The sequence below is a fragment of the Pelophylax lessonae genome, assembly GCF_965119305.1.
Source record: "Pelophylax lessonae genome assembly, chromosome: 5".
NCBI classification, from domain to species: Eukaryota; Metazoa; Chordata; class Amphibia; order Anura; family Ranidae; genus Pelophylax; species Pelophylax lessonae.
In genome coordinates, this window is record NC_138772.1 from 252,517,341 (window position 1) to 252,545,151 (window position 27,811).

Sequence of the window (27,811 nt, forward strand, 5' to 3'; positions counted from 1 at the left end):
TTTTGAAAATCGGAATCACGTTAGCTTTCCTCCAATCCCCTGGTACATCTGCTGTCCTAATACGGTCAGCAAAGATCAGGAACAGTGGTCTAGATATAACCTTACTGAGTTCCTTGAGTACTCTCGGACGTACGCCATCCGGGCCGGGTGATTTGTTTGCGTTACGTTTATCCAGCCTTTCCCATGTCTGTGCTGTCTTCTCTCTGTTTTGCAGCTTTACTTGTCCTACTACTCCACCATCCTGAAATTGATTTGTCCTACAAGCATGAAAGTCCTGACCCTGCAGAAGATCTCACTGACTTTTGTAACCAAATGTTCCGCATCTGGACCAACAGTCTCCTGTGCACTGGTTCCATTCTCCTCCCGATTGCATCTCTCATCGCAAGGTACTGTGTATTGCTCTCCCCTGCTAGTGATGGCCATAGGAGCTCCCTAGCGGTAGCACATTAATTTTTTTTGTTATGCCTCTACGTATTGTTTTCCTGAATGTGAAAGGCCTCAACAGCCCATATAAGTGAGCGGCCTTAATGAAGGAAGCCAAGGCACTCAAAGTGGATATCCTTTTTGTCCAGGAATCACACTTTGCATCCCACAAATGTCGCAAAGTGTCTTTCCAACACTCCCGCATGTATATATGGCTAACTGCCTGAAAAAGACCTGTGGAGTGTTATTGCCATTAGAGACTTTAAACATATACGCACTGTCGCTGACCCTGATGGCCGTTTCATTATTTTGATTTGTGAACTTAACCATGCTATCTATACCCTGGTGAACCTCTATGCCCCGAATACGACACAAAGGAAATTCTTGAGTCCTTTACTAAAGTCCAGCATGGAGGACCTCCAAAGCTCCCTGCTCATAGGAGGTGACTTGTAACGCTCCTGCGTTTTCTGAAACAAGATGGATTTGCAGCTGCAGAAAAACTCCACTCAGCAGTCATGTAGAGATACGTTGAAATACCAATTCCAACTCCCAAGACTCATCACTGTGGTCTGTCTGATTCAGCATACAAATATACACACTCAATAAGATGTTCCTGGAGTGATAGATGTATATAGCAGTATAGTGGTGATGAGCTGAAGAGACAGGTATGAACAGTGACAATAGGTGAACAGCAGTTGAGAGAAATGTTCATGAGAGCATAGATGATAACAGGTAGGATGCAGATAGGTTAGCAATCATGTATGGTAGTAGGTGGTAGGATAGCAGATGACATACAGGAGAGACTAACCCAGTGCAAGGATAGATGTTAGTAGGCTCAAGAGCTAGCAATCTAATTAGTGCAGATGATAGTATCAGTGCTTAATATGCAGAGCTAGATAGTGTAAGCTTAGTAGGAAGGTTATGGAGGATTCCCCTGCGGGGTACTTATCACTAATAGCAAGCAGTAGTAGAGAGGTTCGGTATGAGCGAGTGATCCGGTAGCGGGATACAGGGATCAGTAGCGAGGTTCCGACAGCGAGGTACGCTTGCAAGCATATGAGCTTCAAGGCAGGTCAGCAACAAGGCACATTGAACGAACATGTGAGTGAGAACGCCGGCGGTTGAAATAGCCGCTCTGCGGCGCTCAGTGATGACAGCATCGGTCTTAAAGGTGTATGCGCACCTACCAGAAGAGAATGCATACACTGAAGTGGAAAAGGGAAATAGGGGTACCAGAGGTACCAGAACATTACAGTACCCCCCCCTTAAGGCCAGCTCCGGAAGGCCTCTAGAACTGGTTTTTCCGGGTATTTCGCGTGAAAATTGCGAATCAGCCTAGGGGCATGTATATCAGAGGTATCCAGCCAGGTGTCATCTTGGGACCCATAGTTCTTCCATCGTACTAGATATTGGAGTCTTCTTCTGTGGATACGAGAATCCAGAATCTCCTTTATCTCATATTCTTCTCCGCCTTCAACTTGTACAGGAGGTGGAGGTGGGATGGTAGGCCTTATTCCTTGGTCAGGAACATGGGGCTTCAGTAACGACACATGGAAGATGGGATGTATCTTGAGGTCTGTTGGTAATGTGAGCTGTACTGCAGCCTTTCCAATAAGTTTCCTGATTGGGAAGGGTCCCAAGAACAGAGGCCCAAGCTTTTTGCTAGGGATCTTTAATCTTAAGTTTTTTGTTGATAGCCAAACAAGGTCCCCAATAGCATACTGAGGAGAAGGTCTTCTACGAAGGTCATAGTACTTTTTTTGTTGACTATGAGCGTGTGAGATGGTAGTATTAAGTAAACCCAGAGAGTCTTTTATTTGGGTAAGATAGTCTGAGGCTACTGGGTTACTTGATGGAAGGATGCGTGGTGGAAGAATAGTGGGATGAAACCCATAGTTCAAATAGAACGGACTCTGTTTGGTCGTACTGTGGGTTGCGTTGTTGTAGGCAAATTCTGCCAGAGGGAGGAGATCCACCCAATCATCCTGTAGGTATGATGTGTAGCAACGTAAATATTGCTCGATGCACTGGTTGACTCTTTCAGTCTGTCCGTTGGTCTGAGGATGGTAGGGAGAAGTGAGCTTTCGCTCAGTTCGTAGTATGTGACATAGTTCTTGCCAAAACTTGGAGATGAATTGTGATCCACGGTCAGACAAAAGAGTTTTTGGAATTCCATGTAACTTAAAGACATGTTTCATCAGTAGTTCCGCTGTTTGTTTGGACGAAGGTAGTCTGCGAATAGCAACAAAATGTGCCATCTTTGTCAGATGGTCCACTGACACTAAAATGGTATTAAATCCTTTGGAAGGTGGTAGTTCTACTATAAAGTCCAAGGACACAACTTCCCATGGAGTCTGGGGTATTGGTAGACTGCATAGTAGACCGGATGGTTTTGTAGTGTCAATTTTGGACCTGGCACAGACGTTGCATGAAGAGACAAATTTTTGTATAGATGTCTTCATATCAGGCCACCAAAACTGCCTGGTAAGCAAATTAAGGGTCTTTGTCATACCCATATGTCCTGCCATAGGCACATCATGTGACAATTCCAAGATCTTGGTGCGCATAGTAGGGGGTATGTAGAGTTTGTCGTTGTAGTAGAGGAAGCCTTCTGCATCAGCACTTAGTTGTGGTGGAGGTAAATCCAAACCTATACTGTGTAGAATCTCTTCCTTCAAGGAACGGACAACCCCAATAATACGCTTGTAGGGTATTATAGGAACGGAAGGGATTTCGGCGCAATTATCTTCAGTTAATCGTGATAGCGCATCCGCTTTTTTATTCTTGTCTGCAGGTGTGTAGGAAGTGGAAGGTCTAATAAAACCTTTTGTCAAATTCTCATCCAAGTATTCCTTGAGATGGGAAAGTTCATCCTGTGAAAGAGGATAAACATGACCAAAAGGCAATTTACTATTTGGGAGTAGATCAATAGTGCAATCATAATCCCTATGGGGAGGCAGTACTTGAGCATTTTTCTCAAGAAAAACTTCAGACAGATCCTGATAGCATAGTGGTGCAATCTCATCTGACACCACAGACAGGATCTTTCCATAAGACGGGAGGTTACACGTACTCTCGCAATAGTAAGAGAGGAAGGTTAGGGTCTGTTTCTTCCAATCTATGGTTGGTTGATGTGTGTGTAACCAGGGAAGTCCCAAAACAATGGGAAAATGGGGCGAAGATAATAGGTCGAAGGTAGTGGTCTCCGTATGAGACTCGTTAGTGGTGACTAGGAGTGCTTGTGTCTGATTAGTGATTGGGCGAGAAGATAACGGAATACCGTTAATAAGACACACAGAGACAGGCTTAGGTTTTGAAATAATAGGTACTTTATTTAAAGTAGCAAAACGTATATCGATATAATTTCCGCAAGATCCTGTGTCGATCATGGCTTTAGTGGTAATCCTAGTCTGGTCCCACTGCAATGTCAAACGAACAAAAAGATAAGGGTTAGTAAATGAAGTTGTCAATCCCCCTAGGACGACATGTGAACACTCACTCACTCTTTTTTGCGGACAAGGGGACAGACGCTTATCATGTGATCCGGGGATGCGCAGTACAAGCAAAGATTACTGGATCGTCTCCTGGCTCTTTCAGTAGTTGATAAAGGTGGGCGTATGGTTCCTACCTCCATAGGAGTAGGGTCAACGGCCGAAATCCGAGAAGGACTGGACAATGGCATTCCCATTTTTTCAGCCTTTCTCGCAGCCTCCTGTCTATGTTGATACTGAGTTGTATCAAAGCATCCAGGGTGTCCGGTAAATCCGCTCGGGCGAGCTCGTCTTTAACGGCTTCTGATAGGCCGAGTCTAAATTGAGTTCTCAGAGATGTATCATTCCACCCTGAATCAAGGGTCCATCTTTTGAACTCTGCTACAAAGTCTTCTACAGGTCTCCTACCTTGTTTCAAGGACCTCAATTGAATATCGGCAGTACTCTGCCTATTGGGGTCATCATATAGACTAGCGAGTTCCGCTAGGAATAAAGCATAGGAGTTGAGAAGCTGATCATTTTTCTCAAAGAGAGAGACTGCCCAGGCCCGTGGATCACCCGTTAGGTATGAAATAATAGTACAGACTTTGATATGATCAGTAAGGTAGGTACGAGGTTTTAGCAAGAAAAGTAACTGATAGGCGTAAACACTAGGAGGATTTATTTTGGGTTAAGGGGGCTGAGCAGCGGCAAGTTGTGATAGACGGGTTACCTGCTGCTTCAGAGCCTGATTGTCTTCTTTTAATTCAGTAAGAGCGTGTATTAACGCAGTCACTTGTTGTTTTGTGTCACTTGAGTGGGTAAATCTGCTGAATCCATTTTAGGTTCGTTCAATCTGTAACGCTCCTGCGTTTTCTGAAACAAGATGGATTTGCAGCTGCAGAAAAACTCCACTCAGCAGTTATGTAGAGATACGTTGAAATACCAATTCCAACTCCCAAGACTCATCACTGTGGTCTGTCTGATTCCGATGTTTTCACGGCTCTGAGAGAGACTTTACCTTTTTGTCCGCTGCACACTCTTCTTACTCCTGCATTGATCTGTTTTTGACTGATAAAAAGGTGGTCATGGCAGATTTTGGCACAATTTCTTGGTCGGATCACGCTCCTGTGATAGTGAAGTTTGATGACAATGACAAGCGTCGCAATTCCCCCCCCCCCCTCCTCTATGGAGACTGAACTCCTCATTGCTGGCCGACGAGAAATCGTGCCAATCCATTTTGCAAGAGCACCGTGACTTTTTTGTGTTTAATGATAACCCTGATGTTGACAAGTTTACTTTGTGGAACACGTATAAAGTGTATATGCGGGGTGTCCTTATTAAATTGGCTTCTACACTCAGGAAGCGGAGGAGGAGGCAGATCGAGGATATGTTAGGATCTATTGCCGCTAAGGAACAAGAAAATTAACCCTTCCCCTAGCCTCACTCAACTGATAGTTTCTGAAAGACAACCCCTCGTTTCCTTCTGTTATATAAATATGAAAATCACCTTAAGTATATGAAGGCTCAACTTTACAACCTTCATAACAGGGCAGGCGCTTGGCAGGCCAAAAGGGTTAAATCTAAACAGCTTAAACATAAAATACTACCCTAAAGAACCCTGGGCCGGCCGACCTCCTGTCCAACCCCAAGGACATAGCCAATGCCTTTGCAACGTATTATCAGTCGCTGTATGATCTCCGCAACGATCCATCTACACCCCAACCAACGCCTGAGGTCATTAACGACGTCTTATCTAACACCAAATTGCCATCCCTATCTGCAGACAAACTCCATTCTATCTCGCAGCCCATTACCTCTCAAGAAATATGTTCTGTTATAGCAAAACTCCCAAATAACAAATCCCCGGGCGAGGACGGGTTTTCTAATGTATATTACAAACGCTTTTCGACAAAACTAGCACCTCACCTGCTTTCTGTCTTTGCTCTTGTCTCCTCCAATGCTTTTGTTTCCCTCTGACATGCTGTGAGCGGTCATAGTTACTATTCTCAAACCAGACAAAGAACCTTTTCTCCGTGCAAATTATAGACCCATATCTCTCCTAAATACTGATGTCAAGATTTATGCCACTCCAGACGGTCCTCCCCTATCTTATACACCCTGATCAGGTTGGCTTTGTCCCAGGTCGACAAGCCCCAGATGGTACTAGACGTCTCCTTAATTTAATCTCCCATGCTGGACCCTCTCGGACAGCCTTCTCTGCTTCTTTCCTTGGATGCGGAGAAGGCGTTCGACAGGGTCCACTGGGGCTACCTCCAAAGAGTGCTTGAAACATTTGGCATCCGTGACTGGATGCCGTCTGCTACCCTATCCCTGTACTCTAACCCGTCCGCTACGGTACTCACTTCTGGCATTCATTCAAAACCCATACGTATTACAAATGGCACTCGACAGGGATGCCCACTCTCCCCCATTATATTTACCCTCCTTATGGAACCTCTGGCCCAAAGAATCCGCTCCAACCCCCGTATCACTGGTATCCATATAAAGGGCCTGGAGCACAAAATCAGTCTCTCTGCAGAGGACGTCCTACTCCTCTTATCAAATCCTGTTTTGTCCCTCCCATACACTTAGGACCTCTTGCGAGACTTTAGTGAAGCTTCCTACTATAAGCTCAATGCTAGCAAATCAAATTCTTGGCTTGCATATATCCCCCTCGCTCTAATCCACGCTGTCCAAACAGTTTGCTTTTACGTGGGCCTCAGATTCCTTGGGTTATTTGGGCATTAAATTAACTTCCCATACCTCACAGCTATACGACCATAACTTCAAGCCCTTCTTGGACTTCCTGCCCTAACTTCTCAACTCTTTAAAAACCCAGGAACTCTACTGCAGGTAGGATAGCCGCTTTTAAAATGTTGATCCTCCCTAAACTGCTGTATTTATTTCGCACCTTGATAATTCCCTTACCACAGCGCTTTTTCACGACAGTTCAAACATATGGAATATGGAACCACAAGCTCTCCAGGTGTTCTCTACACACGATGACTAGACACAGGACCTCAGGTGGCATGGGTGTACCTGATATTCGTGCCTATTATAGGGCCTGCCTCCTCGACCAACTTAAATATTGGTGGACTGTCAGCCCCCATAAAACCCGGACACACATAGAAGATCCCATGCTTACCCATAAAAACCTGAAGCTAACCCTTATCGCCATTAAATTGGGGACCACTCCCCCTCCTTCTCTGTCTCCTGCGATCCAGATATCCAAACTATGGAATGAGTTTCCTTTACATCCAGCCCCTAATGATCCAGGCCTCAAAACCCCACTACCGCTGGCTTTACTGACACACTTTATTCCCAACTTGGATCTCAGACTGTGGAAATTTTGGCGACCAACGGGCGTACACATCTATCTTTATGACCCGCAAAACCTGTCCAGTGAGAGGACCGGTATAACAATTCTATGGGCAAGAAAAAAACTTGCAAAGCCCCCATGAGAGCAAGTAAACGATCAGGAGACAGACGAAGAATTTGAAAGAAAGAACGCGTCTGCTGGGCGAGTTCGAAACCCAATCACGTACCTTGAGCGAATTGGTTTGTGAACCCATCAGTCCCAGAGAAAGGACAACCAGGGTCCTGAAAGCAGCACAGACGTTCCCCCCACCCCTGAAAAGGGTGAGGGGGCTCCCTTCAGGCGGAGGAAGACCGGGCCGCAGCATCGGACAAACCGGCCTTGGGCTCACAAGACCCATGCTTCTTGTTACCGCCAGAGGCCTTGAACAATGCACCGTTGTCCTGCGCCCCTGAGGCAGGAAAAGGCCCCCGATGAGCCCTTAAGGAGGGACCCGGCCGCGAGCGGGGTGTTCTACCCTCTGCGGCTGAGGCAGGAGGCTACTCTTACCCCCTGAACGACACTTGACAATCTCATCCAAGGAGTCCCAAAAAAAGATGTTCCCCCTAGGGGAGCTCAGACACTGTCTTTTTGAGGCACGGTCCACAGACCAGCTCTTCAGCCACACCATTCGGCGGAGTGCGCTCCCCACCGCAGACAACCTTGCGACCAGGGGAGCCTCATCCAGGGCCGCATCCAGCAGGTATGGCCTGGGCCATCTTGGTCCGCGAGGTCATCAGGAGTCGGGGAACTGACTCTGTGTCCAAGATGTGCTTAAGCACCTAGATCCAATCCGCAACGGTCTGAAAAACCAGCACGGAAGCGAAAAGGAGGAGTGAGCAGGCCACCCAATACATGTGGTGAGAAAGTGACCCCACCCGCCAGCTCATCTGGGCCTCAACCACTGGGAAGTCCTCCATGGGCACCTCCGTGGAACAATTAAACCTGGACACAGTGCGGTTCACCATAGGTGACACCATCTAGCGAGTAGACCGCAAACTGGTAGCGGCGTTGAAAAAAAACGCTTAGGCACCGCCAACATGTGCTTAACGCGTTGCCGCTGTCCATTCACGATATCTTGAAAACTCCTCGGGGCAGGGAAAACCTGACCCGACTCCTGGGTGTTTTGCGGGACCTGAAGAAAACCTGCTTGACTGGGTGGGTTAAAAATCAAAAGGACCCCGACGGGTGCAACCAAAGCGCGTTCCCGCGCTGTGGAGGACTCCTCCACCACCCCTTCTGAGTGTGCGGACTGGGACACCACAGAGGGGGCGTTGTCCGTGGCAACCATATTAGGTTTTGAATCAGATAGAGAGGGCAGCGGCTGGTTCAGAACAGCACACAGAGACATCATCTGTGGCCAAAATAACAATGTATGCCGCAGGTACAGAAGCTGAGCATGCACTCGAAGCGCAAAACAGACCACTGGGGGAAGTTTTAACGCAGGACAACATTTTTGGCAGAACAAAAAAAACAGGGCACTGACCCTTTAAATCGGCGAGATCGCGGTCCGCACCGCAATCCCGCAACTGCCGCCGGAGTTCCCCTTTACACAGGTAGACAAACTGAGGGAGCAGTGGTTTTCCTGACAAAAAACCCCCAAAAGGCATTAAAAAAAACCCAAAATAGCAGACATGAAGGAAACTGAAAACGCTCACACAGCAGCAAACAAAAATGGATGCCAATAGAAGTCAATGTAAAAAGTCATAGGGAAAATGGCCCTGCCCACATCCAGGATGGCGCCTGAATCGGCGCCAATACAGCAAAAAATGGCTGCTGCCTATACAGGGATTCAGCCAGGCTGCCCACACCCAAAATGGCCCAGGATCTGGCCACACGGGAATCCACCAGGGAAACCCCTAGGACAAGGTAAAAAGCCCCCAGACCCCCCCCCCCATGCAGCGTTTACCGCAGAGGGACCATCCAGACCGGCCAGGGAGGAATATTAGGGACCGAATGCTCTGCCATCCCCATGAGTGGGCCCACATAACCCCCCCTAAGATGGCTGTCCCAGGGAAACAGGGGGGGGGGAGCATCACTCACAATACCACGGACCCTGGGCTCCGCTCCGATACGGATCACCTCCCAGCCTGAGTGGGGGTGCTATCAGCTAAGGGGAGACGCTGCAACACAGGGCGTTCCAGAGTGGAGACATCCCGGTGAATACGAATCTCTCAACAGGCTCATCCCCATCCGTTGCGGCGAGGCCTGGGCGGACCAATAACCTGTACATGCTCCTTGGTCAGGCTGGGACACCATAAGGATCTAGATTATCCAGTGCGAGGCCCAGCCTGGCTGTCGCTTGTAGTACTCCAGGAGGATCCCCTGACTAACTAGCGACAGTGAGTGAGGAAAATAAAATCAAAAATGTCTCAAAGTAAAAGAAAAAACTGAGACAGGAGTCCCAGCTGGGTAGCCTAGTCCTACTCCTACAGATAGGCAGCAAGAAACTGAAGAGCAGCACTGATTAGCTGAAGGGTAATGTCAAGAGGTGTGTCATGGTTTTTTTGTTACATTTTTCACTACCTAGCCTGCTCCTGCAGAGAGGGTGCATTACCCAATTGTGAAAGCATACTGAACGGGCTGCAACTGTCAGAGGACATAAGAGAAATAAGTATTTTTTCTCCTTCACTGATGTGCGCTGATGAGGCTGCACTGAGGGGCACTGACAGGCTGCACTAATATGCCGCACTAATGGGTGGCAATGGTGAGCACTGATAGGTGGCATTGATGGGTGGCACTGATGGACAGTACAGATGAGCAGGCACTGACTGGCATTACTAATGAGCTCTGATTGAGATCACTGGTGGGCACTGATTGGTGTCACTGATGGGCACTGTTTTTGCTTTCCTGTAATCAGGGCATTTATGATCAGTGCCCTGATTACTTGTCCTGGACTCCCCTTTGAGGAGCCACTGGTCAGCTCTCCTCGCTACACTGACAGTGTGAGGCGAGGAGGGACGATCAACGGCACTTCTGCATTTATATGTGACCAGCTGTGATTGGACACAGCGGATCACATGGGTAAAGAGCCACATCATTGGCTCTTTACCAATATCTGGGTTGTGCTGTGGTTGAAGATATAAGGGGAAAGTAGGTGTAACAGAACCACCGACCCATACTGTGTTTTTGGACTTCCGTCAGTATACAGCTTTCTACAGTCTTGAACATACAGGGAGTGCAGAATTATTAGGCAAATGAGTATTTTGACCACATCATCCTCTTTATGCATGTTGTCTTACTCCAAGCTGTATAGGCTCGAAAGCCTACTACCAATTAAGCATATTAGGTGATGTGCATCTCTGTAATGAGAAGGGGTGTGGTCTAATGACATCAACACCCTATATCAGATGTGCATAATTATTAGGCAACTTCCTTTCCTTGGGCAAAATGGGTCAAAAGAAGGACTTGACAGGCTCAGAAAAGTCAAAAATAGTGAGAAATCTTGCAGAGGGATGCAGCACTCTTAAAATTGCAAAGCTTCTGAAGCGTGATCATCGAACAATCAAGCATTTCATTCAAAATAGTCAACAGGGTCGCAAGAAGCATGTGGAAAAACCAAGGCGCAAAATAACAGCCCATGAACTGAGAAAAGTCAAGCGTGCAGCTGCCAAGATGCCACTTGCCACCAGTTTGGCCATATTTCAGAGCTGCAACATCACTGGAGTGCCCAAAAGCACAAGGTGTGCAATACTCAGAGACATGGCCAAGGTAAGAAAGGCTGAAAGACTACCACCACTGAACAAGACACACAAGCTGAAACGTCAAGACTGGGCCAAGAAATATCTCAAGACTGATTTTTCAAAGGTTTTATGGACTGATGAAATGAGAGTGAGTCTTGATGGGCCAGATGGATGGGCCCGTGGCTGGATTGGTAAAGGGCAGAGAGCTCCAGTCCGACTCAGACGCCAGCAATGTGGAGGTGGAGTACTGGTTTGGGCTGGTATCATCAAAGATAAGCTTGTGGGGCCTTTTCGGGTTGAGGATGGAGTCAAGCTCAACTCCCAGTTTCTGGAAGACACCTTCTTCAAGCAGTGGTACAGGAAGAAGTCTGCATCCTTCAAGAAAAACATGATTTTCATGCAGGACAATGCTCCATCACACGCGTCCAAGTACTCCACAGCGTGGCTGGCAAGAAAGGGTATAAAAGAAGAAAAGCTAATGACATGGCCTCCTTGTTCACCTGATCTGAACCCCATTGAGAACCTGTGGTCCATCATCAAATGTGAGATTTACAAGGAGGGAAAACAGTACTCCTCTCTGAACAGTGTCTGGGAGGCTGTGGTACTGCTGCACGCAATGTTGATGGTGAACAGATCAAAACACTGACAGAATCCATGGATGGCAGGCTTTTGAGTGTCCTTGCAAAGAAAGGTGGCTATATTGGTCACTGATTTGTTTTTGTTTTGTTTTTGAATGTCAGAAATGTATATTTGTGAATGTTGAGATGTTATATTGGTTTCACTGGTAAAAAAAAAAAAATTGAAATGGGTATACTGTATATTTGATTTTTGTTAAGTTGCCTAATAATTATGCACAGTAATAGTCACCTGCACACACACATCCCCCTAAAATAGCTAAAACTAAAAACAAACTAAAAACTACTTCCAAAAATGGTCAGCTTTGATATTAATGAGTTTTTGGGTTCATTGAGAACATGGTTGTTGTTCAATAATAAAATTAATCCTCAAAAATACTCATTTGCCTAATAATTCTGCACTCCCTGTATATACCAGATTTTCCAAGCCGCCCTACATACAGACAACTTAGCTTGTATTGGAATCTCCCACTAATTTTACAGTTTCACACTCAATTTATACACAGATGAGCACACCCCCTCCTGATCAAATTACCCCATCAAGGTCAGGGGTGGCCTGATTACATTCCTATGCAGATGAAATTGTATACAGAAATATAATTAACATATCTAAAGAACAACCAACACAAACATTATACTATTTCCACTCAGCAACTAACAGATGACAATTATTCAATCAACCTGAGCCAATTAAGTAGCAGATGGCGGTCCTCTAGCTCCTGGAATACAATACACATTATCTCAATACACATCTAAGCATTGCTTTGAATATTTAGGAGTCACAGACTTCATGGCAACAGGCTATAGGTCTCACAATGTAAAGTGGGATTAAATCTTCATATTTATTGAGAGATATGGTTGATAAATGTTACTCTCCCATTTGAAGTTATCCAAACCATATTCTCAGTGTCCATTAGGTATCTGTCACATAGTGTGTCTTTCACGCTCAGTGACGGTGAGTAACATCACAGTGGGCAACCTTGGCGGGTACCATTTGTAATTGTAAACATTTTACATAAAAGCCCCAAGGTGAAGACTTGGGTAGAGTGGTTGGATTACATGGCCAGTAATGTGCACAAGCAATAGGGATAATCACAGCCTTTTGAGGATTGTGAAGCAAAGGCCATTCAAGAATTTGGGGGAGATTACCAAGGAGTGGATTATGGCTGGTGTCAGTGCTTCAAGAGCCACCACACAAACATATCTAGGACATGGGCTACAAATGTTGCATTCCTTGTGTCAAGCCACCCCTGAACCAGAGACAATGTCAGAAACGTCTTACCTGGGCTTAGGAGAAAAAGGACTGGACTTATGCTCAGTGGTCCAAAGTCCTCTTCTGGGATGAAAGCACATTTTGCACTTAAATTTGGAAATCACGTTAGCGGTGCGTAGGTGTAGGTGGATGGAGGAGGTACCGGACTTGGATGGAGATGATTGGGATGATATGTGGTGTTCTCCTTTCACTTACTTGGTCTCTGCAAGGGATCGCCTGATTCATTTCAAGTTCTTGCATAGGATTTATTACACGCCGGCACAGCTTGCTCGTATATATCCAGAATCCTCTGCTGAGTGCTGGCGTTGCTCCCATTCATCGGCGGATTTTGGGCATATCTTCTGGCGTTGCCCGGTGGTTCGAGATTACTGGACTGCTGTGCTGGCCTGTATTGCAGAAGTGGTAAAAATACCGGTCCCGGGCAATGCTTGGACGGCGCGGCGGATGGCAGCACACTGAAAGAGCTCCGGAACCTTTCAGCCCTAATCAGCTCCCTGGTCTCCTTCTGACACGGCAATGGGAAGAATTATTCGCCACGGTTCGCATAGCAGACAGTCTCGGTCCACACCGGCCTCCTCAAGCAAAAATATCTCGGCTCTTTTCAAAGCACAAGCCGTGGCCAGATCCCTCAACCTGGCCGACAAGATGGCGCAGTGACACAATCAGGGCCTCCACCAGCGTTTTTTCATGCGCTGTGCCTAGGAGGACGACTCATCCTCACTATTCGAGCACTCAGCGTGCATGGATGCAGACCCAGTGGGCTGACTCTCGTCCGTGGCGGCCAAATCCACCTCAGATAATGAGGAAGCAGAGCATACAGGTGAAGGCGCGGGGCACTTCTTGTCAGGCCTCCTTTGCTGGGCGAGATCTATCTTTGGCTACTAGCGACTGCAGGGCTGCCATCATGGCCGCCAGGGCAGACTGAGACCCAGAGAGTCCCGCAGATTCCAGGAGTGGATCGGGTGGTGAAACGTGCTCCAGAGGCTCCATGATCATAAGGACTTATTCAGATTTGCGCAACTCAAAAAAAATATATATATTATATATATATATATATATACTACCACCCCATGCACCGCTGGGGCACCACAAGAATCAGTGCACCCGCGGCACTGAATACAGCAGAGAAAGAATAGTGTACCCACAGAGACTTAACCACCCGAGCTGGAGAGCGCCAAAACGGTCTTCCATACTGCTAGAAAGAACTGACCTTAGAGGCCTCTGGCAGCCCAGCTTCGCAGACTACAAGAAAATGTCCGCCATTGAACTCTATGGGGAAACCAAAAACATGGCCGCCGAAGCCGGGAATACAAAGTCCACGGCAAAATGGCGGCACCGTGCAGTGCTGCACGGGACCCTGGACTCCACCGGACCCCAGGGAAGCACACAGACCCCAGGTGGGGACCCCCCCAGGGACTCCTTACAGCACCCAGGTATAGACACCCCCACCAGGGGGCCGGCAGTGGCATCGCCCACTACTTCCTCGGCCCAGCACCATGCAAGCCCTCCCCCACCCAAAAGCACCTGAGCAGATAAGGGCACCTACACCTAAGGAGAAGGGGGAAAAGTATGAGAGGGAGGAAGGACAAAGGAGGGGCCTACCATCCCCAGGGAGGGCCGGCGACCACACCAACAATTCCATAAGGAGGGGGGGGCACTACTCACCGTCACCAGATGGGCACCACTCCCAGCAGTCCACCACACCATCCTGTAATGGGCCTGAGGTACGCTGCGACTCTGATCGTGACTGCTGTCGTGACCAGGGCTATGAGACCTCGCAAGGTGTTTCCCTCGCCGGCCAGCCCCTGTCCGGTGGGGCTATGTCGCGGCCAACCTAGCGCAGAGCTAATAGTTGGGTCGCGATTGCAGGGAAGACCGTAAGGATCTAGGCTATCCAGTGCGACACCCAGTGCGGCTGTTGACTGTAGTTCACACAGGAACAAAAATACAAGCAAAAAAATTACATTTAGAAAGGAAAAAATGCAAGGACTGAAGATCCCAGCAGAGAGCCAGGTCCTTACTCCTGACTAGGCGGTAAAAAACTGGAGCCCTACAGCAGGAAATTATGGTATACCCAATGGGACTCGCCAGGAGCATAACCAAAAAGGATTCTGTCTAGTCCTACTGCTAAGAAAAACAGCATAAAGCCCAATGGTCTGAAGACTTGAAGCTGTGTCCGTCAGTGAACAAAAGAGAAATAAGGTATATAAAATGCATTCAGGTTACAGGGCATCTGGCTCTCGGACTGAGCTCTAATACTACTTCAACAAGTTGCAGTGGGAATACTTTAAAATGTATGCAGATACTCACCAAAGACAAGTATGAAAAGGGTGTTCAGTGACACAACCCAGAAGACATGTTCCTATTCAGGATATAAACACAAGAAATATGGTCAACATACTTAGAGTTACCCAAAAAAAAAAAAAAAATTTATTCAAAATATAATTGCTTACTAGTGGTGCACGTACAATTTCAAATTCAATAACTTTTTTTTTTTTTTTAACCTAGTGAAAACTTTAACTAGAGATTCCCTAATTTTATAGCACAGAATTTCAGGAATATACATATAAATAATATATATTAATATATAAATACATAATATATAATATATAAATACATAATATATTAATATATAAATACATATATATTAATGTATAAACCCAAATGCGCTTCAGAAATAAATAGTGGCAGGATCCTCTCATTTTAAACGTTTGCTGTCTGATATTAATGAGGAGAGAACTGAGAGGATCCTGCCACTATCTATTTCTCAAGCGCATTTGGGTTTATCCATTAATTTGGGTAACCAATTATTTCTGGTAAGCAGCCTCCTCTCTTTTATTCTCATTACTCATCTACACGCTTCTGCGGAACAGCGCCCACAAGTTTGGATTGCTACTAATACTGGATCCAATTATTGGGACTTATTATTAATTCTTTGCACATGTATTGTGTTGGAACTTTCTTTAGTTTTAACAGACTATTTGAGAGGTTTTTTTTACATCAATTGTCATATATTCATGTTTGAATAAATTTTGTGTATATATATATATATATATATATATATATATATATATATATATATATATCTATATCTTTGTGTTTAGCGCGACATATATTATCACCATATATAGAAGCATAATTTAGTTTTGGCAATCCCCCACCAAATGGAATGCTTTTTTTTTTTCATTTCCAGGTAGTTTAATTATCATAAAACCTATTTTTGTAATGACTCAAACAAAACAGAAAGAACTTAAAAGGCAAAGGCAGTTCAAATATTTAGCTACAAGAGTAAATGGAGAGGGCATCACCAGCTAGCATGGCAATGTTAACTAGGAGCAGGATGAGCCAAGCACAAATGTTTTTGCTGTAAACTTCAAGAATTAAAAAAAAATTATATACATACATACACACAGAGCGGGTAAAAAAAACAGTCTACACACCCCTGTTAAAATGTTTTCTGTAACGTAAAAAAATGACAAAGATAAATCATTCCACAACTTTTTCCACCTTTATTATTGTGACCTATTAACTGTACAACGCAAGTGAAAAAAAAAAAAGATTATTTTTTTTTTTAACTAGTTTACAAACGCCCACCGCAGCCGCTCCTGCGCGAATCCCTGTAACTGTAAGGCGCTCACTCGCAGGAGGCGAGCACACACTGCCAGCGGTGTGCCCCCACTCTTCAGTGGGGAAGCCGATGCAGCGGGCAGGCGGCTCCGATTGCCGCCTGACACCCGTGATCGTTACCCGCTGAGAGAGAACAACGGTCAGCTGTTGTAAACACAGCTGAACGTTCTTCTCCCTGGAATGATCATAGAGCCCATGTGATACTTCTATATAGGATCACATGTCTCAATGGTCATTTCAGGAGCCACGCCCCCCCCCCCCCCCCCCCACAGTTAGAATCACTCCCCTGGGCTCACATTTAACCCCTTGATCAACCACAGGGTTAACCCTTCCCTGCCAATGTCATTATTACAGTAAAAATGCAGTTTTTGTTGCACTGATTACTGTAATAACGTCACTGGTCCCCCCAAAAGTGTAAAAAATGTCAGTTAGGGGTCCAATCTATCCGCAGTCCCGCAAAAAAAAAAAATTGCAGAACGCCCCCGATTACTAGTATAAAAAAGAAACAATAATAGAATGACAAATATTTCCCGTAGTTAGTAGACGCAATAACTTTTGCGCAAACCAATCAAAATGCGCTTATTGCGATTTTTTTTATTACCAAAAATATGTAGCAGAAAACAAATTGGCCTAAAATGTTAAAACATCTTTCAGCACGACAACGACCCAAAGCATACATTCAAATCAAGAAGGGAATGGCTTCACCAGAAGACGATTAAAGTTTTGGAATGGCCCAGACATGAATCCGATTGAAAATCTGTGGGGTGATCTGAAGAAGGGCTGCGCACAGGAGATGCCCGTGCAATCTAACAGATTTGGAGTGTTTTTGCAAAGAAGAGTGGGCACATATTGCCAAGTCAAGATGTGACATGCTGATGATAGACTCATATCCAAAAAGACCAAGTGTTGTAAAAAAATCATAAGGTGCTTTAACAAAGTATTAGTTTAAGGGTGTGCACACTTGTGCAACCATATTGTTTTAGTTTTTTACTTTTATTTACCACTACCTAAAAGATTTAAATTTGTCATTCAATTAAGTTGTACAGTTTACAGGTCACACTGAAGGTTGAAAAAGTTCTGAAGCTTACAAAATTAGGTCCAGGTGGTATAGAACCCCGAATCTGATACACAAGTTTTACTCAACACATCTCCAACTCGTGCTGGAGTGAAGTTGGAAATATGCTACATATCTGGTGGAGCTGTAACGTTTTACAACCATACTGGAGATCAGTCCATGAGATGTCACAGGTCATATCCTACTTCCTAAACCAGCCTTTTTCAACCAAAGTGCCCAGGCACCCTGGGGTACCCTTGAGATGTCTTCAGGGGTGCCTTGGGAGAATGCCTAAAAATTGCCCCAAAATTGTATACAAGCTGGTGGGTGGATGAAACCTTTCCTTTTAGTTACCCAAATCCACAGGTTTTTATTGTATACCATTAGAACCCCTTCTAGCTGCCAACCTTCGAACGACCAATGGCATCATCAGTTGTTAAGGAGAATGTCGGTTGACTGCATATCATCCTTGTTTGCCCCTCCCTTGCCTCTCTCCATCAGCTTTGGGGTCTCATTAGCTAAGTAATGGAGAAAAAGAGAGGGAGAAGAGAAACATTGGATTTCTAGTCACTACAAGTTTTCAAAAGTGTATTTGCTCTGGAAGACTAAATCTCCATAGTTGGGTTTCCTACGTGTGTGGATGTTGTTGCATTATGTAAAATTATCAGACTGTCCATAATTTTGGAGGGTGCCTCGAGATTGTTCATAATTTTAAAGGGTGCCTTGGCTGAAAAAAAGGATGAGAAACACTGCCCTAGACTACTGCCCAGTTAAATACTTGTTACATCACTCATCCCTTTCTAAACGAGAATATTCTAGATCTCTTGCGCTGCATATGTTTAATGCAGCTTGTCTTTGTATACTGGTTCCCTGGCGCTCAGCACGCATTCCAACAATATCAGAAAGGTTCAAAAGACTAAACAAAATTTAAGAAATGGAAGAGTTGACTCACATTGCACAGGAGAGATTGCATAGATTCACGATTACTTGGTCCTCCTGGTCCCACTTTAAGAGCTCAGAGAGGTATAAAGAGTTGACATAGACCCTCTTTGCTGGTTAACAGATGCACTTGCTGCTGTTCTCTCCTGAGCCTCCTCCTCCATCCCTCCCCCCCCCTTTTTTTTCTCTCTTCTTTTCTTTCCTCTTTCCCTCTTCATCACAAGCCTCTTCCCTTGCAGGTAACATTACCTCTCCTTCTCTCACACATTTGGCCACCCTCTTGTATCTGGCCATGGGATTACATGATTGATAGTTGCACAGAGGCAGTGGCGGCCGGTGTATATAGGGCGCAGGGGCGCCGCCCCCCATCCATGCGTCCGGCCCCCTAATCTGCATGCAGGGCGCTGGACGCATGGAGCTTAATGGGGATTTTTTTTTTTTTTAACATCACCTGATTAGAGCCAGAGGCTCTAATAGGGTGATGCAAAGGGTGGAGCCGGGCGCAGAGCAGTGTGTCCCGACTCCACCCATTGTGTGACAATAGCGAATGAAAATTCGCTATTGCCACACCGATTCTCCTCCTGGCCAATCAGGAAGCGCGTCCGATACGCGCTTCCTGATTGGCCACAAGGCAAACCCCTTTCCATGGCCGAGGAGGAGGCGGGACCGGAAGTACTCGTGGAGACGCGCCGGGGGACAGAGTGAGGAAAAGCCGCTGCCGGGACTGAAGAGGAAGCCGCCCGCCGGGGGGGGCCACACTGCATTGAGGAAGGCACGCTGTGGCGCTCTGCAATGATTGGGGACAATGCTGTGGCGCTCTGCAATGATTGGGGACAATGCTGTGGCGCTCTGCAATGATTGGGGACAATTGCTGTGGCGCCCTGCAATGATTGGGGACAATGCTGTGGCGCCCTGCAATGATTGGGGACAATGCTGTGGCGCCCTGCATTGATTGGGGACAATGCTGTGGCGCTCTGCATTGATTGGGGACAATGCTGTGGCGCTCTGCATTGATTGGGGACAATCCTGTGGCGCTCTGCATTGATTGGGGACAATGATGTGGCGCTCTGCAATGATTGGGGACAATGCTGTGGCGCTCTGCATTGATTGGAGGGCACGCTGTGGCGCTCTGCATTGATTGGGGGGCACGCTGTGGCATTCTGCATTGAATGGGGGCATGCTGTGGCACTGTGCATTGATTGGGGGCAATGCTGTGGCATTCTGCATTGATGGGGGCACGCTGGTCACTAATTTTTCTGTTTGCGCCCCCCCCAAAAAAATATTGCCACACCGACTCTCCTCCTGGCCAATCAGGAAGCGCGTCCGATACGCGCTTCCTGATTGGCCACAAGGCAAACCCCTTTCCATGGCCGAGGAGGAGGCGGGACCGGAAGTACTCGTGGAGACGCGCCGGGGGACAGAGTGAGGAAAGGCTGCCGCCGCCGGGACTGAAGAGGAAGCCGCCCACCGGGGGGGGGGGGGGGCACACTGCATTGAGGAAGGCACGCTGTGGCGCTCTGCAATGATTGGGGACAATGCTGTGGCGCTCTGCAATGATTGGGGACAATGCTGTGGCGCTCTGCAATGATTGGGGACAATTGCTGTGGCACCCTGCAATGATTGGGGACAATGCTGTGGCACCCTGCAATGATTGGGGACAATGCTGTGGCGCCCTGCATTGATTGGGGACAATGCTGTGGCGCTCTACATTGATTGCGGACAATGCTGTGGCGCTCTGCATTGATTGGGGACAATCCTGTGGCGCTCTGCATTGATTGGGGACAATGATGTGGCGCTCTGCAATGATTGGGGACAATGCTGTGGCGCTCTGCATTGATTGGGGGGCACGCTGTGGCGCTCTGCATTGATTGGGGGGCACGCTGTGGCATTCTGCATTGATTGGGGGCATGCTGTGGCACTGTGCATTGATTGGGGGCAATGCTGTGGCATTCTGCATTGATGGGGGCACGCTGGTCACTCATTTTTCTGTTTGCGCCCCCCCCCCCAAAAATATTGCCACACCGATTCTCCTCCTGGCCAATCAGGAAGCGCGTCCGATACGCGCTTCCTGATTGGCCACAAGGCAAACCCCTTGCCATTGGCCGAGGAGGAGGTGGGACCGGAAGTACTCGTGGAGACGCGCCGGGGGACAGAGTGAGGAAAAGCCGCTGCCGGGACTGAAGAGGAAGCCGCCCGCCGGGTGGCCACACTGCATTGAGGGAGGCACGCTGTGGCGCTCTGCAATGATTGGGGACAATGCTGTGGCGCTCTGCAATGATTGGGGACAATGCTGTGGCGCTCTGCAATGATTGGGGACAATGCTGTGGCGCTCTGCAATGATTGGGGACAATGCTGTGGCGCTCTGCAATGATTGGGGACAATACTGTGGCGCTCTGCAATGATTGGGGACAATTGCTGTGGCGCTCTGCAATGATTGGGGACAATTGCTGTGGCGCTCTGCAATGATTGGGGACAATTGCTGTGGCGCTCTGCAATGATTGGGGACAATTGCTGTGGCGCTCTGCAATGATTGGTGACAATTGCTGTGGCGCTCTGCAATGATTGGGGACAATGCTGTGGCACCCTGCAATGATTGGGGACAATGCTGTGGCGCCCTGCATTGATTGGGGACAATGCTGTGGCGCTCTGCATTGATTGCGGACAATGCTGTGGCGCTCTGCATTGATTGCGGACAATGCTGTGGCGCTCTGCATTGATTGGGGACAATGCTGTGGCGCTCTGCAATGATTGGGGACAATGCTGTGGCGCTCTGCATAATTTGTCTCATTTTATTTTTTTACCTGAATTTTTACATGGATGTGTAGACTTATATATATATATATATATATATATATATATATATATATATATATATATACACACACACACGCATACACACATATATATATATATATATATATATATATATATATATATATATATATATATATATATATAGTACAGACCAAAAGTTTGGACACACCTTCTCATTCAAAGAGTTTTCTTTATTTTCATGACTATGAAAATTGTAGATTTACACTGAAGGCATCAAAACTATGAATTAACACGTGTGGAATTATATACATAACAAAAAAGTGTGAAACAACTGAAAATATGTCATATTCTAGGTTCTTCAAAGTAGCCACCTTTTGCTTTGATTACTGCTTTGCACACTCTTGGCATTCTCTTGATGAGCTTCAAGAGGTAGTCACCTGAAATGGTCTTCCAACAGTCTTGAAGGAGGTCCCAGAGATGCTTAGCACTTGTTGGCCCTTTTGCCTTCACTCTGCAGTCCAGCTCACCCCAAACCATCTCGATTGGGTTCAGGTCCGGTGACTGTGGAGGCCAGGTCATCTGGCGCAGCACCCCATCACTCTCCTCCTTGGTCAAATAGCCCTTACACAGCCTGGAGGTGTGTTTGGGGTCATTGTCCTGTTGAAAAATAAATGATGGTCCAACTAAACGCAAACCAGATGGAATAGCATGCCGCTGCAAGATGCTGTGGTAGCCATGCTGGTTCAGTATGCCTTCAATTTTGAATAAATCCCCAACAGTGTCACCAGCAAAGCACCCCCACACCATCACACCTCCTCCTCCATGCTTCACGGTGGGAACCAGGCATGTAGAGTCCCATCCGTTCACCTTTTCTGCGTCGCACAAAGACACGTGGTTGGAACCAAAGATCTTAAATTTGGACTTATCAGACCAAAGCACAGATTTCCACTGGTCTAATGTCCATTCCTTGTGTTCTTTAGCCCAAACAAGTCTCTTCTGCTTGTTGCCTGGTTTCCTAGCAGATATTCTACCATTCTAGAGATGTGTCTGCTGCTAGAACTCCGTGTGCCATTGACCTGGTCTCTAATTTGAGCTGCTGTTAACCTGCGATTTCTGAGGCTGGTGACTCGGATGAACTTATCCTCCGCAGCAGAGGTGACTCTTGGTCTTTCTTTCCTGGGGCGGTCCGCATGTGAGCCAGTTTATTTGTAGGGCTTGATGGTTTTTGTGACTGCACTTGGGGACACTTTCAACGTTTTCCCAATTTTTCAGACTGACTGACCTTCATTTCTTAAAGTAATGATGGCCACTCGTTTTACTGTACTTCGCTGCTTTTTTCTTGCCATAATACAAATTCTAATAGTCTATTCAGTAGGACTATCAGCTGTGTATCCACCTGACTTCTGCACAACACAACTGACGGTCCCAACTCCATTTATAAGGCAAGAAATAACACTTATTAAACCTGACAGGGCACACCTGTGAAGTGAAAACCATTTCAGGTGACTACCTCTTGAAGTGTGACTCTACAATTTTCATAGTCATGAAAATAAAGAAAACTCTTTGAATGAGAAGGTGTGTCCAAACTTTTGGTCTGTACTGTATATACATACTACATACACATACTATACACACGCGCGCACACACACACACAAACTATATATATATATATATATATATATACACACATACACACACACTAACACAGGTGCATCTCATAAAAAATTAATCAAAAAGTTATTTCAGTAATTCAATTCAAAAAGTGAATTTCATATAGATGTGTTGAACATAGTGATATATTTCAAGTACAGTAAAACCTTGGATTGAGAGTAACTTGGTTTGAGAGTGTTTTGCAAGACAAGCAAAACTTTTTAAATAAATTTTGACTTGGTAAACAAGTGATGTCTTGATATAAAAGTAGCGTCAAGTCACAACTGAGTATAAACGAGAAGAGAGGCACCTTGAAGTGTAGCAATATGGTTACATTTAATGAAGGTACAATATTTAGCAACTCACATGGTTGATTATTAAAACTGGCACATCCAAGTGTGCAGGCATCTGGGGTATAACTGTCAACATAGACCATTCTCCGCACCTCCATCTACGTCATCCCTTCCACGAGCGCTTCAAGCCTTGCTTTCAGATCACTCTACTGGAAGGTAGTATTCCTGGTCACGACTTCAGACTGACAGCGGTAAGAGCCGGCGATGTAGAGGATGGTCTATGTGGACAGCTTTACCCCAGATGCTTGCATACTTGGGGTACTTTTATTCATCAACCATGTGAGTTGAACCTTCATTACATGTAACCATATTGCTACACTTAGAGGTTCATCTCTTCTTTTTTACACTCTGTAGCTCCTGCTGGATTTTGCTTCTAATCCCCTTGTGGAGGCTGCCATTTGTGGATGGATGTTTTAGGTTTGCACAACCTATCGTATTGCTATAATCTTTTTATATGGACTATAAACGGAGGGATTTATGAATAAATGGTTGTGGAACGAATCCTCTGAGTTTCCATTATTTCTTGAGGGAAAATTTACTTTGTTTTGGATTACAAGCATGTTCCCAGAACAAATTATGCTCGCAATCCAAAGTTTTACTGTATTTGTTTATTTTAATTTTGATGAATATGGCTTACAGTTATAGAAAACCAAAAATTAAGTATCTTAGAAAATTTGAATAATACATAAGACCACTGAAAAAAAAAAAAAAAAGATTTTTTTTTTTTTTTATACAGAAATTGCTTACTGAAAAGCATGTCCATTTACAGTATAGTATTAGGGCTGCAACTAATGATTATTTCATAATAGATTAGTTGGCCGATTACTGTTTTGATTAATCAGATAATGACCTTAAAAAAAAAAAAAAGTGTGGTGTATAATTTAGGTGATATGTAAAGTTTTTTTAAAAAAAGGCAATTTATTCTTAAATATAAAATAACCAACTCTATGGCTAGGGAGAAAAATCTCTAATCCACTCTGATAATAACAGACAGAAGAGATATAATGTATATACTATTAGAGGCTGAATATGGTAAATATCAGACTCCGAGATCAAATTTTTTATTTAAAGAAAAAAAAATGAGACTTTCAGACAGAACTGTAATATATGGTGTACTGACAGACTCCCTTGAAAAAAGGCAGGTAGCCTGATAAAAGCTACCCGCGCCTGCTGTCACTTATACTGGCCATACAAATCAATGTCTACCTTAAAAAAGAAAAACTGGATTTTTGTCTTACCGTAAAATCCTTTTCTCTGAGGTTCACTGACAGACACAGCTTCAATTCTTCAGACCAGTGGGCTTTATGCTGTCTCTCTTCAGGAGTAGGGCTAGGCGAAAACCTTTTGGGTTACGCCCCTGGGGCAGTCCCAGAGGGTATACCATCACTTCCTGCTGTAAGACTCCAGTTTGTAACAAGCAGTGTCAGAAGAACAAATAACTCAAGCCCAACAGAGGGACGGGTGCTGTGTCGGTCAGTGAACCTTGGAGAAAAGGATTTTATGGTATACAAAAATCCAGTCTCTTTCGTTCACTGAAAGATACAGCTTAAATTCTTCAGACTAGTGGGGCATCCCAAAGCAGTGTCAACATGAGGGGTGGGAAAAAACACAGCAAACGCAAAATTCCCAACAAGGTTAAACATAGCCAACCAGGTAACAACAGGAGCTCAACTAGGAACAACTGGAGCTCACCACCAGGAAAAAACTGCAGCCTGCAAAACTTTGCAGCCAAACACTGCATCCGAAGATGCGAGTACATCCACCTTATAAAATTTTGTAAATTTGTGTACAGATGAACACGTAGCCGCCTTGCACACCTGAACCACTAATACTGGATGACGGAAGGCCCAGGAGGCACTAAGCGCTCTCGTAGAATGCGCTTTAACAGGGTAAGGAGGAACCTGACAACTAATGGGGTAGGCCTGCACCACCGTCTGCCTGATCCACTTGGAAATGGTCGCACCAAATGCGACCTGCCTCTTACAAGGTCCATCCATAAGAACAAAATCGGATTTTAGAATCAGTTCAGTCACCGCCAGCAATTGCCCTTACCACATCTAAGGAAGGTAAGACAATTTCCTTAGAATATTTAGGCTTAGGACACTCGCGGGCTGTAGCACAATGTCTTCAATCAAACTAAACCCCTGAGACAACCTTACGAAGGAACAACTGACAGGGTCGCAACAACACTTTGTCCCTAAAAATCACCAATAAGGTGACCGGCAGGACAACGCAGCCATCTCGAAACGCGACGTGCAGGATAGCTACTAAGAAAGCCATCTTATGCGACAGAGTGAGCAGAGAAATTTCTCAAATATTTTCAAAGGGAGTCTTTTGAAGCACCGACAAAACCAAATTGAGATCCCACGGAGGTACCAGGGATCGCACCGGAGGAGCCAGATGGCTAACTCCCTGCACAAAAGTATGAACCAAGGACTTCGCCGCCAACAGGCAAAAAATAGCCAAGGCGGAAATCTGGCCCTTTATGGTGCCCAGAGCCAAATGTTTATCTACACCTAATTGTAGGAACTCTAACGAGCGAGACACCGAAGAGGAGTGGGGAGAAACCCTCCACGACCCACACCAAGTAATGTACGCCTTCTAAACTCGATGATCAACCTTCCTGGAAGTAGATTTTGTAGCCTTCAACAGCGTAGGAATCACCGACTCTGACAGCCCTCTGTCTTTCAGCACCTGGCTTTCAATAGCCAAGACGTTAAAGCCAGCGACTGTAAAGTAGGATGGAAGATTGGTTTAAAGACTTTGGATCCTTGTTCCATTGGACCAGGATCTCTCTTTGCAAAGGTCTGGTATGGAACTGAGCAAACAGAATTCAAATGTTGATACCATCAGACCCAAGGCCGCATGCAAGTTCGCAGAGAGGACAGGTTGTTTGCCAACAACCACCGGATCGCCCCCTGCAACTTCTGCAGTTTGTCCGAGGGAAGAAAGACCCTTGCAAAGTCTTAATCTAGAGTCAGGCCCAGATAATCTAGAGTCAGGCCCAGATATTCCAGTCTCAAGGCAGGTATCAGGGAGGATTTCTTGAAATTGATGGTCCACCCGAACTCCTGCAGTGAGCTGACCCGAACTGCAGTGAGCCGACAGTGATCGTCAGGTCGCCCATCAGGGCTGAATGAGAGTCTGCTTTCAATAGGAGATCATCCAGATACCCCAGCACCGCATGCCACCTTTGGCGCAACAATGCCAACACCGGGGCCAGTACATTGGTAAACACCCTCGGAGCGGAGGCGAGACCAAACGGGTATTGCCACAAATTGAAAATGTTCTTCTGCTAAGGCAAAGCGTAGAAACCGCTGGTGTCCAGCGTAGATACGCGTCCTTGATATTTATGGAAGCTAAAAAGTCTCTCCATGCGAAACCTCTGTACCCCCACAAAGTGGTTCAGAGCCTTGAGATCCAGAATTGGACGCACTTTGCCCTCTTTTCTGGGCACAGTAAACAGGTTTGAATAAAACCCTTGAAAGCGTGCCTGAGAGAGAACTGGTACAATTAACCCTTGCGACAGCAGATAATGTACCGCCTCCCGTAGATCCCTTAACCGGTCTGGAGAGAGGCGCAGGTTGGACGGGAAGAATCTGTTCAATGGACGAGACTGGAATTCGATCTTGTACCCTGATCAGATCGGTTTGTGAACCCATTTGTTCTGAATCAAGGAAGTCCAAGGTTTCGGAAAGAAGCAAAGACATCCCCACACCCCAGAAGTGGATGAGGGCGCCCCTTAATGCTGACGAGGATTTGTCTGCATATCCAGACTGGCCAATCTTTGATTTACCTGATCATGGCTTCTTGGAATTCCCGAAGACCTGAATGGCTTCCCTTTTTCTTGTGACCCGGAGGTACGAAAAAGCCACTTATGAGCAGTGAAGGAAAGCCCCCGTCTATGCTATGGCGCCTTGCCCTTAGAGGACTGAGGAAGAAGAGTACTCTTCTCCCCCATAAGGCCTTTGATCAACTCATCCAAAGAGGATCCAAACAACCTCTCCGCCAAATAGGGAAGATCTGTCAAAGCCTTTTTGGAAGCTTGGTCCGCAAACCAGCTTTTTAACCACACCATGCGTCTAATCGCAATTAACACTGCTGACACTCTGGCCATTGGGGACCGCATCCAGGGACGCATCACACATGAACACCAGGGCTTGAGCCATCTGGTCTATTAGTTCTAGCACCGCTGGGGGAAGCTGCTCAGCTTCCAAGCTACCTCTTAGTAAATTTACCCATTTAGTAACCGTCTGACACCATGACATTCACAAATACTGGTTTCAAAATGGAACCTGCAAGCACGTGCAGATGGTGGGATAGACACTCAACTCGCCTAGCACAGGGTCCGCGAAGGCCGGCGATTCTTCCACCTGAACCACAGAAGACTTATTCAGCCTGAAAACCGGGTGATCCACCTTCAGTGGCACGGCCCACCTAGTGGACATTGCATCTGCAAAAGGATAACGGCGTTTAAAGTGCTTAGGCACCACTAGCATGTGCTTGATGCACTGCCATGGTTCATTGACAATGTTGTCAAAAAGTTCCAGACAAGGGAACACCTTGCCTAA

The 27,811-nt window shown here is 46.0% G+C and overlaps 1 protein-coding gene across 3 annotated transcripts in view; it reads right to left on the minus strand.

Moving 5' to 3' along the window:
• Window positions 1-27,811, minus strand: part of MARCHF6 (membrane associated ring-CH-type finger 6) — a 1,229,180-nt gene that overhangs the window by 679,531 nt on the left and 521,838 nt on the right. For all 3 annotated transcript variants that reach the window (XM_082259541.1, XM_082259540.1, XM_082259539.1), the window contains exon 10: window positions 15,153-15,204. In XM_082259541.1, coding sequence (XP_082115667.1) covers window positions 15,153-15,204 — 52 coding nt within the window. The remainder of the gene's footprint in view (window positions 1-15,152; window positions 15,205-27,811) is intronic.